The sequence below is a fragment of the Sinocyclocheilus grahami genome, unplaced genomic scaffold, assembly GCF_001515645.1.
Source record: "Sinocyclocheilus grahami isolate Dianchi unplaced genomic scaffold, SAMN03320097.WGS_v1.1 scaffold496.1, whole genome shotgun sequence".
Classification (NCBI taxonomy): domain Eukaryota; kingdom Metazoa; phylum Chordata; class Actinopteri; order Cypriniformes; family Cyprinidae; genus Sinocyclocheilus; species Sinocyclocheilus grahami.
Genome location: NW_015505675.1, coordinates 348,235 through 363,106, shown reverse-complemented (window position 1 = coordinate 363,106; position 14,872 = coordinate 348,235). Strand labels below are relative to the sequence as shown.

General features: G+C 39.6%; 1 protein-coding gene across 1 annotated transcript in view; it reads right to left on the bottom strand.

Moving 5' to 3' along the window:
* Positions 1 to 3,664: 3,664 nt before the first annotated feature.
* The window catches only part of LOC107554250 (S-adenosyl-L-methionine-dependent tRNA 4-demethylwyosine synthase-like), a 70,644-nt gene continuing 59,436 nt past the window's right edge, over positions 3,665 to 14,872 (bottom strand). Inside the window, exons 14-16 of the mRNA XM_016236707.1 lie at positions 11,530 to 11,697; positions 4,817 to 5,054; positions 3,665 to 4,614 (exon numbers count right to left, since the gene is read on the bottom strand). Of these exons, the coding sequence (XP_016092193.1) occupies positions 4,833 to 5,054; positions 11,530 to 11,697 (390 nt within the window). The 3' untranslated portion in view covers positions 3,665 to 4,614; positions 4,817 to 4,832. The remainder of the gene's footprint in view (positions 4,615 to 4,816; positions 5,055 to 11,529; positions 11,698 to 14,872) is intronic.

Sequence of the window (14,872 nt, the reverse complement as noted above, 5' to 3'; positions counted from 1 at the left end):
CAAGAAGTGAAGGACTTTATTCAGGACAGGCTGTGTTGTGAGTCAGCTATACACTGACAGAGACCCTGTGGCGCATGAGGACACATTTAGGTGTGACACTGTGTCAACTGGCATCAAGCTGTCCCTCTCTGCCCTAAGAGCAGCTACATTTCCAAATGCTAGCATATTCAGATGTTCCTAAAGAAACAGTTCATCCAAAAATGAAAACGTTGTCATTATTTACCTTAACTTTTTTCTTCTGTGGGGCACAAAAGGAGAAATCCTGAAGTCTGGTCAATCCATGCAATTATAGTGAACAGGGAGTGAGGCTTTTAAGATTCCACAGAAGTACCATAAAAACATAAAAGTACTCCATATGACCCTATAACTCTATATTCCAAGTGTTCTCCAATCATGCAATAGATTTGTGTGGGTAACAGACCAAGTTACCACTTAACTCAAGAATCACTGTGACTGTATTGAGGTGAACTGTTACTTTAAGGATTCCAAGGCACTGTGAAAAGATGCCAGTCTCTACACAAGGTCCGTAATCAACATCCAACTTCACAATCGCTGTCTCAGCAACATCTTGAGAAAGGGAATAAAACCATAAGCAAAGAGTGTGAGAAAATTTCAAACATTAAGCACTGCTTAAGTTATCCAAAGGTTAGCAGGTTCATTCTGGATATTATCATATTCATGTATTTACTCTGAAGCACTTCAAAGAATTTAATTAAAAAATAAATAAAATAAAAACACTGCATTGCCATAGTACAACGTCCAAATATCCATGTCAGGTCAAAACAAACAAAAAACTAAACTAAACAAAAAACAGCAGAACAGAAAACTACTGAACAGAACAAACTGTAGTACCATAATTTTTATTTAGTTATAAGACTGTGCTGTTGTTTATGCTGTTTCATGACTAAGCGCTGCGAGCTGGCCTTGTGCCTGCAGGCTATTTTTACAGTGTGCACAGGCAGTGATGTTGTGTATATCCTTAGTCATTCACATATATTATTAGCCCTCTTTCACCGGCCAGGACCCCTGTGATGGCAAGAAGACCAGAGGTTGCCATATAATTAACCTATGGCCAGTATTGGATCACAGACACCCATGCACTTGGCATTTTGTTTATAGGCATTAAGATGTATAATGTGCAATATGTGGGATACATTGTGATTTACTTTGTGTGATAAATATATTAAGCTGATGTTTAATTAAAATGCAAATATTCCAGCAAATAAACATCCATATGGCAGACAAAGCTGTGTTCCTCGCAGCCGTGAAGTTAATTGACTCACATCAGTTAATTAGGGAATAAGTAGAGATGATTCTCCTATCACGGTATTGATGTTGCTCTTACAGAAAGCAAACAATAATTAAAAGCATCAGAAGTTATAAAGATGAATTTAATATTATATTCTGGAAGAAAGCAAACAGAAGCATATTCCGTTAGGGTCTCCACTTGCGTCTCAGAGCGAATCTGTAGTAGGTGAGAGCTTTGAGAGCTGGTGCTGTCATTTTAAGCAACTTCCTTTTTGGCTGAGGACAGCTCAGTTTGGCTCCAGCAAAATCTGTCTGTTTGACAAGAAGCCCAGAGCGTTGTGCCTCTCAGCAACAAAACAGAGCTGCTATTGGCTCCTGCCTCAGTTGTTAAGGCAGTGGGTTAGTGTTGGATTAAGAGAAAGGTAGAAAAGCAGCGGTGATGGCTGTGATAATGCCAAGTAGGACATGTTCCTGGATCAGCATCTTTTGTTGGTCCTGGAACAACGTACCTGTCAAACAGTCCAATCCCTAGACCCAACAATCACTAGTGCACACTACAAGACAAGCTTGCCTAGTCTACGAAATATCTGTTGGCAATGGCGTTTAACCATGCTAAACTGTTTTTTCAGAGTTGGTTCAGTTTATTATTTTTTTAGATCAGATAATTAAACATACTGTTGGACAAAATATTATGATTGTAAAAAATTCAGGAATGCACCAAGACATTTTAAAATACTGTAGGGTCACAGACCAACAAAAGCAAAAACTAAAAGACTTCACAACATCATAGTTGTGATATTATATAGTTATATAAGGAGCCAATTAGACATGTCATATTCAAGAAAAAAAGACTAAAACAACTGCTTGTTGTCCTTTTATCTTTTAACTTTCTAAATATTCTGAGACCAAAAAGGTCCAGATTGTTGCCATTTTGCAGTGCAAGACTTTTAGTGTGCACATCTATGAGACAATCAAAGTTGTGACAGAACCTATGAAACATTTTCACTTGAAATCGAGTTCCAATGACAAGCCATTTGATGAAAGGGCCACACAGCCCTTGAATTTGTGCCTCAGATCTTCCATGTGCCTTTGAGCTGTCAATTGAGTTGTCGGTCCATCCACTTGTTATGACAACACATCAAAACACAATGTCAACTTAAAGCCATTTTCTTTGCTCTTGCTTGTAAAAAAATAAGCCTACTGTCCATATAAATAATTTCTCCCATTACGCACAGGATCTTGGGTTTCAGTCCCTTAAAAACATTCAGAGAACAGTAAAACTGGAGGCTTAAAACAGAAGCTGAGACAGAGGTAATGAGACTGGAGGCTCATGCTGTTCCAGTACAGCTCGTCTCTTATCCCTCGCTCTGTGAAACCCATTCGAGGGACGGAGGTTTAGGGTGGTATAGCCGAGAGAACTCATGACGGCGAAACCCATTAGTAACGGAGGTTGAGATAGACACTGTGAGAAATTAAAGATTTGTTGAGGCACATAAAAAGAACATGTACTTGAATAATTCCAAATTCCACAAAAACACTATATACTGTATATAATCCAACAAAACAATGTGTACTATGCATACTGCACACATACGGTACATGTGTACTGAAGAGACTATGCTATTCTAAGCCTTTTAACCAAAAATACCTTAAAGCACTTCATCAAATGAACTTACCTGATATACTGTACACTAAGAAGGGGTGACAGTCCAAATCAACAGACTTCACAGATATAACCCAATTAAATTCAGAATAAAATGCCCTCATGGACCACAAAAAGAGTGTATTTGGGTGGTGAATTCCCTTCGGGTGGCTAAACTGACTTAAATGCATGAGGAAGACAGTGTGTCACATTAGCCTAGATCAGCACGGCACCTTTTCACAGCGGTGTGAAATAGCTTTTCTGTCACTTGTCACAGACCATTACACATCTCTCTGGTTCTGTTATGTTTAAACAACTAGGAGACAAGGCACTTTAGAGGCTGGGATCAAAAGTGCAGTTTAAACATTCTGATAAATCCGGTGAACTTGCAGTTGTAAGTGCTCTCAGTGGACACCAACTTTTGCTAATTTGAGAAGTCAATGTGAACTTAAAGAATAGGATTGCAGCTATTGTTAGCCATGCATTACATCAAAGTGTAATAAAAGGGTGGAGCTGAGAAAAAATACTTTCACATATATGCAAGTAAAGTAGAAATAACCCAATTTGACTACAGATAAACGGAGCATTACCAGTTGACTCTACTTTGAACAGAGGGACAGAAAGCAGGGAACTCTGAGTCTGGTCTTAATATTACGCCTCTCATCTGTCACTCAAGACCAAAGATTTCAGCTTGATTCAGAGCTATGAAACGGCTGTGACCTAGTTCACTCAGTACCAAGCACATTCCCTTCTCTTACAATAACATTCAAACCCCTGTAGAACACCAAAAAGTTTTAATAAGACGCCAAGAAAGCAGCTACGACAAAACTCAATTTCATTTGCAACGTACCTGGATGTGCATGAATAACAAATGCAGTTTGTAGATACCTTTTGGGTGTATTTACAATATCAGTATAACCCAATCAAGGACAAACATCAGGTTCATAACTGCATTATAACATTTTGCAAGACACAAAAAGGCAAAGAATGATAAAATAATACATGCAAAAAACAAACACATGTAGTGACATTTGTAATCCATCAATGTTGTGTAGAAATACCCAAGACAAAAACATAGACAACAGCATAAGACAATGCAAAAAGTAAGAACTGCAATTTCACATTTCAATGTCTTGAGTGGTTGTTACAGAGATATTTATGGGGCAGTTCTGATTCCAAATAGCTTTCAGCTGTATCATGGGCCGCTCCATTCAAAGTCCCATCTGACTCAACTGCCCTCTAAACGTCTAAAAGAACACACAAATCACAGTTTGAGGTGACATGATATTAACGTAGCTAACTATAGTGATATTTTTATTTTGCAGTTATTTCCTCTTGTGCGCTCTAAATTTAGGCCCTAAGGTGGTATGGGTAAATGAAGCCTTAAATTCAAGTCACTTGTTCTTCAGTTCTGTCCTCCTGTATTCGTACCAGAGCTATTACATTCAGAGCTCAGAGTGAACAGGACTTGGAAATTAAATTCTTTATTACTGTGACCATAACTAAAAACAGCAGCTAACATTCATTAAAACAGCATGAAAAAAAAAAGAGTTATCAAGTATCTGCAAGAATATGCTAACCAGAATTTCATCCCTAGGGCAAGTCTTGGAGAGCAAACTGAGCCTTGGCTAAAATTAAAAAAAAAAGTATGTTTTAATATCGGGTCAATCAGGTCATCTATTCCATTCATTAAAAATACAAATTACTCTAAAGACTTAAAGTAGGATGGCAAAAGTAAAAAAAAAAAAAAAGAGTTATCAAGTATCTGCAAGAATATGCTAACCAGAATTTCATCCCTAGGGCAAGTCTTGGAGAGCAAACTGAGCCTTGGCTAAAATTTAAAAAAAAGTATGTTTTAATATCGGGTCAATCAGGTCATCTATTCCATTCATTAAAAATACAAATTACTCTAAAGACTTAAAGTAGGATGGCAAAAGTAACATCAACACCCTGAGATATCTTTGGTCTTATTCCTTCTTTGGAAGCGTGTGTCCGAGGGGTCAAATCCCCTTTCTCGGGCCCCAAAAATGGCCCAGCTGGGGGTCTTGGCCATATAGTCCATCGCTGAGAAGCTCTTGGTGCCTCCGCTCTCCTCGTATTCCTGAATGAGCTCCTGGAAGCGTTCGTAGTCAATCCATGTCCACCACTCCCTGTCGACTTTGAACTGCAGAGACACAAGGAAAAAAAGAGGTAAGAAAGACAGCAGGTGATAGAGCACTGTGATAAATAACACACAAAAATGGACACGCAGGTGAAGATTGGAGTGAGTCTCCCAGGCTGACAGGTGTTCACTTTGACTAATGAGGTCTGATGGTGTTTCCCATGCCATGTACACTGCCAACTGGGCAAAGCTTTGCTACTGAACACCAGGGCAGGTGTGAACCAGAGAAAGTGGGCAAAGGAAGTTGCTTTCGGAGATGGTAGTCTTTAAAGGGGTCCTATTATGCTCTTTTGCAAAGTCTTGATTTTGTTTTAGGGGGTGTACTAGAACAGGCTCTCATACTAGGTTGATATTTTTCACATATTTTACATTATTACAACACCTCTCTCCTCAGTCTGGCATGAACGCCTCGAATAGTTCCGAAGGCCCACCTTCTGAAATACGAAATATGCTGTGATTGGTTAGCTGGGCCAGTGTGTGTTGTGATTGGCAGCACTCGGCGCCTGGTATTTTACATTATTACAACACCTCTCTCCTCAGTCTGGCATGAACGCCTCGAATAGTTCCGAAGGCCCACCTTCTGAAATACGAAATATGCTGTGATTGGTTAGCTGGGCCAGTGTGTGTTGTGATTGGCACCACTCGGCGCCTGGTCGGGAAGTCTCGCCCCTTACCATAGCCGCCTGCGAGCTTCATTGTAAATATTGCGTCAAAATCAAATCAATTTGAGCGCGATTTAAACCGGATGATTATAACCACTCTTAAGTTCGTCTGCCTTGGGAAAGCTAGCGTGTCTCCCGACATAGTGATAACACTCGTTGCCTTCTCTAGTGCAGCTCAACCAGGTCTCGTTCCATTTGTCGATATTTGTGATATCACAAATCCCGGAAAATGTGTGTTGTAGTCCAATCGATTCGTTCGTTGTAGTTTTTGAAAAGTGATTTCAGTTAAATAAAATCTCCTTTTGAAGTGGACTTTGAGCTTTGTAATTTTGCAGATCTTTTTTATGCTCAAACAGCAACATTACAGACGAAGTTGAAAAAGTGAAAAAAAGCATAATAGGACCCCGTTAATTAAAAAGACATTTGCAGCCCCGTTTCAAATGACATCCGCAGTCCTTGAAGTCCTCTTTCAAGTTCATTCTTGAAATGCCGGTACATCAAGAGTGAAGCCGCAAACTAGGCACTCTCCAGCACCCTTCGGAATCACAGGATATCAAATGGGATACAATCTTCATGACAAGTGCAGAAGGTGGCAGGGTCCAATTCAAGATTGTCATTTGGGGAGCAGCCTGTGATGTGCTATATGCATAACTCACAAACTTGCACATTGAGTTGAGATGCAGAACCTGTGGTCTCCATCCGGTCCCTTCAAGCAAACCTTCTGTTTCAATCAATCTTACCCAATCTTGACTCTCAAGCTTTGGTTCTATGTGAGGGTGTAGGCACAGCTTAGTTCTGCTTGTTTTCCCACCCTATACATTTAATCAATTTCCATCAGCACCTCTAGACCATTCTCCGACACACAGATGTAAAGAATCCTAGTGGGGAGCTGCACTGATTACATTTCAAACTGCACTGATGAGATGCTGTACGGTGATCCATGCTCAGCATGGTGATGCAATCAGCTATAGGCATCAGACTCCTGTTCCTCCCATCTTTTGACATGCCCTTTCTTTCCAAGACCTCCTCATGGCCACAAAATCGATTCAGCTGTAGTATATTTTGCTCTGAAGACATTGCTGAGGTGCCTGATTGGGTTGCTGGAGACTAGGGTCCAGGGAAAAGCATTTCAGAGTGAAAGTCAAGTCTTGAAAGCAAGTATAACTCTTTCAAGCGAAGCATGCTTTCAAGTCAAGACTTGAGGAACCACAAGAGCTGATAAACAATGACTTGGAATAAGGCATCTTGTTTGGACAGTTCCTGAAGAGTATTGCAAGTATCCAAGGACAAACTCTATCCAAGCTAACAAAGCTGTCAAGAGAGGATCAGACCACTGCAGGCTCTCTTGATGACAACCACTGTCCAACTTGCTGAAAGATGCCCGCTGCCTCAAAGACAACCTGGTCACGTGCACCACAACTGAGAAGCATGCATACTTTCCCACTACTGAAAATGCCAAGGCCACCATTTCCTCTTAGTGCAGTGCCAAGAATGTGATCTTTGTCCTCGTGTCATATTGCCTCTGTTTAGCTGCTTACCTGAAGCTTCCTAGAGGCAGCCTCAAAAGCTATCTCTGCAGTCAGTCTGTAAGGCCTTAAGCAGTTTGCATCCTCTGGGGAACCTTCTTCCTCGGCTGCATGTTCTTATTTCATAGTAATTTGCTGAGGTGAATCACTCCATAGCCTTCTCACAGATACTCAGCAGTCAGAAGATGAAGGCTCCCATGGGGCCCAACTAGTCTCTCCGGGAACGCCACGGATACATCCCCAACCGCTTTAAAGATCTCTTCCCCTCCTTGTCAATCTTACACACATGCAGTTTGGCTCAGCGTTCTCCTATATTACTCATATTAGGAAGCAAGGTGTTGGGAAGTAACTAAAAATAGCATTAAGTCGAGTTATCTTTCACAAGGACAGTTCCCTTTAATGGAAAAAAGCAACAAATAAACAAACTGGGTTTTTGTGTGCCAAAGTCAACCATTTTAAATGCTACAAATGTATTTAGGCATCACTACAATATAAATGTACAGTATGAGACAAATTAAATTCCCAATATTGTCCAATAAGATAAAAATGGTTGATAATTGATATAATTAACATAGCATAATCAATACATTTGGTTTGAAGCTGTAACCTTAATTAATATCCTCATTTATTTGTTGCCAGATAAATATCACAAAGGGCAGCTGAACTATAAATTATGAACTTCTAACTTGGCAAGCTATAGTTTCAAACTGGCTTCCTTAAGTAGAGTCCAAAATGGAGAAAATAGACAGGAATACTGAACTTTAGATGCCATATAAGAGAGTGAAACTGGCAGCCCTTTTATTTTCCGAGTGCAAGACTATCCACATCTGCCCTTCCAACAGATGGCCATGCATTGAGAGAGTGCACTTTAAGGCTTCATTCATTTGTAAAATTGCTTCTGCGCAGCTAACTGGGAGCACTAAACATATGAAGTCACTATGTAAATGTGGTTCTGTCAGGACCACTATTTTTTTGGGACACCACATCACCAAACACAGATTGCAGCCCCTCTTTCATTCCCTAAACACTATGAACATCCCCCAAAATTAATGATGCTCTTGTCTATACGGTGTGCTGTGGGGTTTCTTCAGTCTGGTGTAGTCACTGAGAAACTATTGGGACTTTAAAGTTTAAATGGGTAATCTTGTTTAGGAATTAATGAATGTTCATAAGGCCAGCTAAGGCTTTTTGAAAAATGCAACATGCTTCAAGGCTACATTACTAAGGCAAGCATCTCTATTACTATTGCTCATATTTAGGACTGTAAGTAAACCTTAAGTATTAAATGAAGTATTAAACTTTGGTGCATAACTTGCCCTGCACATTTTGTGAATAATTAAACTGTTCTGCTTCCTGAATAGATGTGCTATTACTTTTTTAAATGATCAGGATGATAAAATGGAGAAAATATCCCAAAGACTTACATTGAAAGGACCAGATTCATATCTACTGACCAGAATATCACAGGACATTTTAGAAAATCAAGCTTCTTCTACTTGTAAAACTCTTGATGGATTTAAATCCTTGTTTAACCCTAATTTACATGCTTTAATTTCCTTCCTTCAGTTCAGAACATGGAGAGAGAGGCAGAGCTTTATGAGGACACAGCGCACTAACTTCATGAGAATATAAGCTGTCAGCTCCAAACAGTGAAGAGCTGTAAATTCATTCAGAGGGTCTTACCTCGTCAAGAACACCACGGATAAAGGGCAAATGTTTGCAACCCTGAAATAATAAAAAAAAGGAATGCGCCAGCTCAACAAAGTCAATGCAATGAAATACTGATAGTGGCCTTCCAAGGTCTATGTGAAAAATGGCTTCTTAGAACAGGGACAATGGGCCTTTTTAGCACCCTTGTGAGTCACGGCTGAGCTGAACAAGTTGAGAGAGAGTCCCTGTGCGGTCGGTGGTGACGTAGTGAGGAATTAATTTTTACATCAAATTCAATGCCTTTTTATTTAGATGTCTGTCACAGGCAATGCAAAGACAGCTCTTTAACATGCATAAGGCAGGGACAAAAACCTTGCAGAGGAAGGCAAAGCAGCTCAGTGCTTGAGTGCTGGGGACTGGCTTTATCTCAGTGTCATTTCAGAAGCAAGACTGTATGACTGCTGAAGACTGCAAAGAAGTCAGGATCATTTGGATACAATGGGGGTTTGCTTTTGAAGTGTTCACATTACACCCTAAAGCATCTTCCTCAGTGAATCATGAGATGCAGCCCCGCCCACAAGGAGTGACCATGTATCTAACTATAATATAATTGGTTCATAATGGTGTGAGGAGGCCTAAGAGCTGCTCAACACGGCAAAAATCTTCGTCCAACAAACCCCACGCCTGTGAAAAGTCCTTCATTCGTTTTTTTGTTGTCGTTATTACTAAATTGGCACCCGATCTTCATAGGTCTCACATCCAGCCTCCTTAAGCTGCCCACCAACAAACCTCTTTGCTTTGTTTCCAAACACTTGATGGTAAGGCAGTGGAGGACCAAGCACCTTCTCATGCCTGTGTGGGCTTGAGTGGAGGTTGCTCTGGGCACTCACAATGATTACGACTCTCCACTACTGTAGCTCATTTACAGCCAGCGTGTTTGTAGCTCTGCATGATGAGACAAGATATGAATGGAGGGGTTTTAAAAAAATGCAAACAGGTAGACACATGCAATTACAGTTCCTTACTGCATGTAAGAGAGCTCTCTTCGCCTGAAGAGAGAAAGAAACTGAATTAATTAATGGAATATTTAGAAATTAAGCTAATAAGCAAGGAACATGTTAAAAAGGAAGTAAAAAGCATGGAAATGGAAGGACAAGATATGTCTAGGTCAGTATAAGATATCAGTTATTGCAAGAAAAATAAAGTCAAAAATGATGTAAAATTAGAATTGTTCCATAACAGCATTTCAAAGCACAATATGGAGTTAACTGGGTCAGATATGGAGTGAAAGATGTTTTCCAAGTCCAAAAAAAAATGAAAAAGAAAAAACTTAAAGCACAAGAAAATGAAAATTCTAAAATTTATTTACCCTCATGAAACACAAAAAAAGATGATATTTTGAACAATGTTTCAGATATTTTTCCTAAATTATTAAAGTCAATGGGGTTCATTCACACTCCAAGAAGGACATAAAGGCCTTGTTAAATGAATCCATGTACTAACATCAAACCTTGCCTGGTTCTGGTTTTAATGCCATGCTGGCTTGTTTAGTTTTTTTTATAGAGAAAACCATGCTTGAGGTATTGCAATTTAAAACAGAACTAAAAGGTATTTCAGAGCCATTTCCTAAAACAATTTTAAAACTAAATTTGGATCAACTTGATTAAAAACTTTGTCAAGGATATCAACAGAGTAAAAAATGAGTGCGGGCATCATGAGTACATGACTTGTTGTCAGCTATTATTAAAAGAAAACATACCCATATTTGAAGAACTGTGCGAGTATTCGTTTATTTCGATCTGTATATTTTGACCTGTTCATCATACAAAGAGATTGTGCCGCTTCAAAAGTTAAATTGTAATGATTCATTTTTATACCATTTATTGTTGAAAGATTTTGGACCCTATATTAACAAAAGCAGCTTCAGAATATCTTTCTAGAAGTCATACAGTTTGGAACGAAATGAGGGTGAGTAAATGATGAAGGTCTGCCGGTCTTAGCAGGTTTAAGCTGGTCTCCCAGTTAGGCTAAGCAGGTCTGGCCAGCAAAGAACACCCGATGAGGCTGGGAGGATCTGAAAAGACTGATTTCAGATGTTTTTAAGCAGGGAAAACACTCAAGGCTTTATGTTATTTGGGTAAGTGAAATACCCCATTGTGTGTTAAAATGGAAATATTCACCATAGAATCACATGCAGAAATTTATGGTACTTGATTTCAGAATACAAACAGCAAATCATAAAAGGATATTGAAGCACCATATAATACTTGCACATAAATATGTTTTTTGTTTGTGAGAGAAGACCGCTGGTAAGGGCTCACTGCCCACGCAAACCATTACAGAAGCTGTCACAATAAACACATGTAAAACAAGAGTGGCTGTAAGAATGACTAGCGCTGTGTCAGGAGACAGCATAAAAATGCAGGAAGGAAGGTTTAACCCTGAATGGCAGTTTAATGCAAGTGCCCATATCAACACTTTTTCAATGACATTTACAGAAATGGCAGTGGTATCTATTTGTAACAGCTTTAAAAAGTGGTTTAAGTCGAAAAAAGGAAATTACAGTACGAGCTCCGTTTCTATGAAACGCAGTTCAGGAGTAGGACAGCAGCTATGAACAGCATGTCTGTTCAGGGTTACCTTGTTGTGTGCAAGTAACAGACAGTTGGAGTGCTCGTGTTCGCAGGCAATTTCATAGTCTGGGAGCAGGTTGGCAAGCTGCTGCACAAAGTAGACGACCTCCTCGTGCCAGGGTACGTTGGCCATTGTCAGGCTACTGGCTGAGCTCTCGCCACAGTATGTCACTCCCTAGAGGACAAGCAAAAAGACAAGGACAAAACTGTAAAATGGGACATTTGAATTGTCCAAGTCATAAACACAGCATGATAAAATCTCATCATGAAAGTATCAACATAAAACAGACTCAGTTCTTATTGGGTTCATCTTATTGGATAAGCCACTTTCTTCTGTTGTAAAATATGAACACACATCCATGCAAACTCACAGTCCATTAGTATCTTTAATTGTAGGGATGCACAATATATCCATATGATATTGGTTATTGGATTCAATTCTGAACATTCCATTTTTTTTTGTATTGAATCATTATTGAAATTTCAATACTTTTCAACACAATATTGAGTATTGTCTGTTTTTGCTCATTTTCGCCAATGAAAATGGTTCTAAACAAAGCCACAGCAGACATGTTACACATCTCTGAACAGCAACACACAGTGGTAGTGGTGTTTCCTTAGTGAATGAATCCATGTTTTTAAAAGAATCAAGTGAGCCAATGATTCAGTGAGCCATTCATAAAGACAGTCACTAGCTTAGTTTCTAAATCAATCAGCCATTTGAAAGAAGTGGTTGAATGAATGACCGAATGGCTCACTCTTTAAGAAGACAATGACTTGCCACCAACTACTGGCAGTTTTAGTTTCATATTTCATTTAAAAAAATCATTTCAATATTACATTTTTAAAAACCCATTAATGTCCATTTAAAACCTGTTAATCTCAGCATTACACAATTCTAAATGCAGTGTAAATGCATTCAGGCCACCTCTGAACCATCTTTTGGATGGCCATTTCTCAACCCAAATTGATGTGCGATTAGATGTGATTTGCGATCTCAGATTGAGATTTGATTAATTGGCACACCATGTAATTAATTTTACATACAGCCATTATCTAACACTCAATCTTTAAAAACACTGTTAAATGCAATTGAAATAAATCACTGAAATAAGTAGTTTTACAAACTTTATAAGGCAAAACAGTATAGAATTTCAACATTAGCCATTTATCAGCTATTGGCCATATCATGAACATATTGGACACTTTTTTATTGTATTAGTGATGCCGACATTTAATAAAAGCAATCAAATCACTGTAACACACTCCCACTGTTAGCTTTCATTTAAAATAGTTACAATCATGCTTTGCAGGATACAGCTGATGTTGCCCTGACTCTTTGAACATTTTAGATTTAACTGTACAAAAAGGGACACAAAAACACTCTGCATCATATCAGCGCGCACAGCCCAAGGACACAGTGGCGCGTGGAGGATGATTTGGTTTTTCTGTGGATGATGGAGACTGAGACGGCCAGATCATCTCATTTAACACCTACACACACACAACAGGGCAGCGTTCAAATCACACCTCATAGATGTTGCTGTGATCAGGACGAACAGGCTATGAGGGCTGCATGTACCACATGCTGGGAATGCAAATTCACTTTACATTAATACGATTTCTGTCGTCATGAACTCTGATGTCTAATTGGATATTGAAACAAACTGGTGTCAAGTCAGGTCACGTACTCCGTTTGAACCTTCACACATCATGAAAAGTAGTGATTAATAATCCTTGGCAACCAAATAAGTGACATCACCGCTGGATGAAAACCGGCCTCATTTGTGGTGTTGGCTAGTATTAGTTCATGGGTCTGCTTGTGTGTAGGAGTAGCTGTGCTGTTGAAAAGACATTACTCATCCTGTGATAGAGTGAAAACCCATTCGGTGAGGCTTTATCTTATTTCAGTCTTCATCACGCTGAGCTGTTAGCACTCTATTACGCCGGACATCGATAGATGAACATCTCCGAGCCATTGAGAGAATCAAAAAAGAGACGTCATGTGAAAGAGATATCTTGATGCATCGTAACTGTAAACAGTGCATCAACGGTTTAAATGGTTCCGAAATGAACACACCACAAGGCCAGATGAATGGAGATTAAAAACGAATTAATTCTAAATAATGTGATTTTGTTTTTGTGATTAAGCTATAGCATTTGTGCATTTATACTAAATGCATTTCTGTCAGGACCACTATCGTCAAAGATGATTGACAATTAGCATACAGTTTGGATTGGCGGTATGGTTCTGTTCTGGGCAAGAACTCCCTGCGCATCCATGCAGCCTAGCATGGATGAGAGCAGGGAGAGCAGCGATAACCCCCCCAGGGTAAACAGAACAGAACCAACATAAATGTATTGCAGATATCGTTAAAGTTCAATAATGTTATGTACACATTTTAGAATTAGTCTGATTCAAAGGAGAATCAGAAGGCTGAATCCTGACGGACAGAGGAGGAGTTGGGGATGGAGGAGGGTAATTAGCTATTGAGCAATGCGAAAACTGCTGATAACTGAGGGACCTTATATATGAATGCTTAGATAGGTGTCGTAATCCCATAGGTTGATGGGGATCAGCTGAGAGTCAGCTGATGCGAGCTGGACTAATGTGACCTGCCAGAACTAATGCTATGCTAGATTTAGACTACAGTTATTCATTCAAATAAATAGAAACCATATAGTTCCATTTTACCATGGTACTGAGGTACTATATGTGTGGTTTTAACTGTGGTTAGCATGATATAAATGTGTCCTACTTAGACCAATGGTTAATTTTAAAGGGGTCATATGATGCGATTTAAATTTTTCCTTTCTCTTTGGAGTGTTACAAGCTCTTGGTTGCAAAGTTGCAAAAACTAAAGTCTCAAATTTAAAGAGATATTCTTTATAAAAGTTAAGAGTCAACCATGCCTAAAACAGCTCGTTCTAACACGCCCCCACATGTCTACGTCACGATGTGGGAAGATTTGCATAACACCGCCCAAATGTTCACGCAAAGAAAGAAGGCGTAACTTTTATTCTCGCTGTAGTATTGTTGTTGCCGGTGCCGCCATGTCGTGAAGACGCTGTGTGTTTCGTTGTGAAAGCGAAACTACTTTGTTTGGCCTTCCAAAAGAGGACGATATCTGCTTTGTCATGCCTGGAGCTGATCTGTGCTGGTCGCTGAGGAAATACATCAACTTCGCGCTGTGGATCGCCGGATCGGCTTTCACTGTGGATGAAGCGGAGTCCAGCCCGGGGTCGTCACATGTGGTTGCCGCAAGCCGGCCCGCCGCCGCTCACTCTAGCCCGCCGTGTGTGACACTGTGTTTCGTTGTGAAAGCGAAACTACTTTGTTTGGCCTTCCA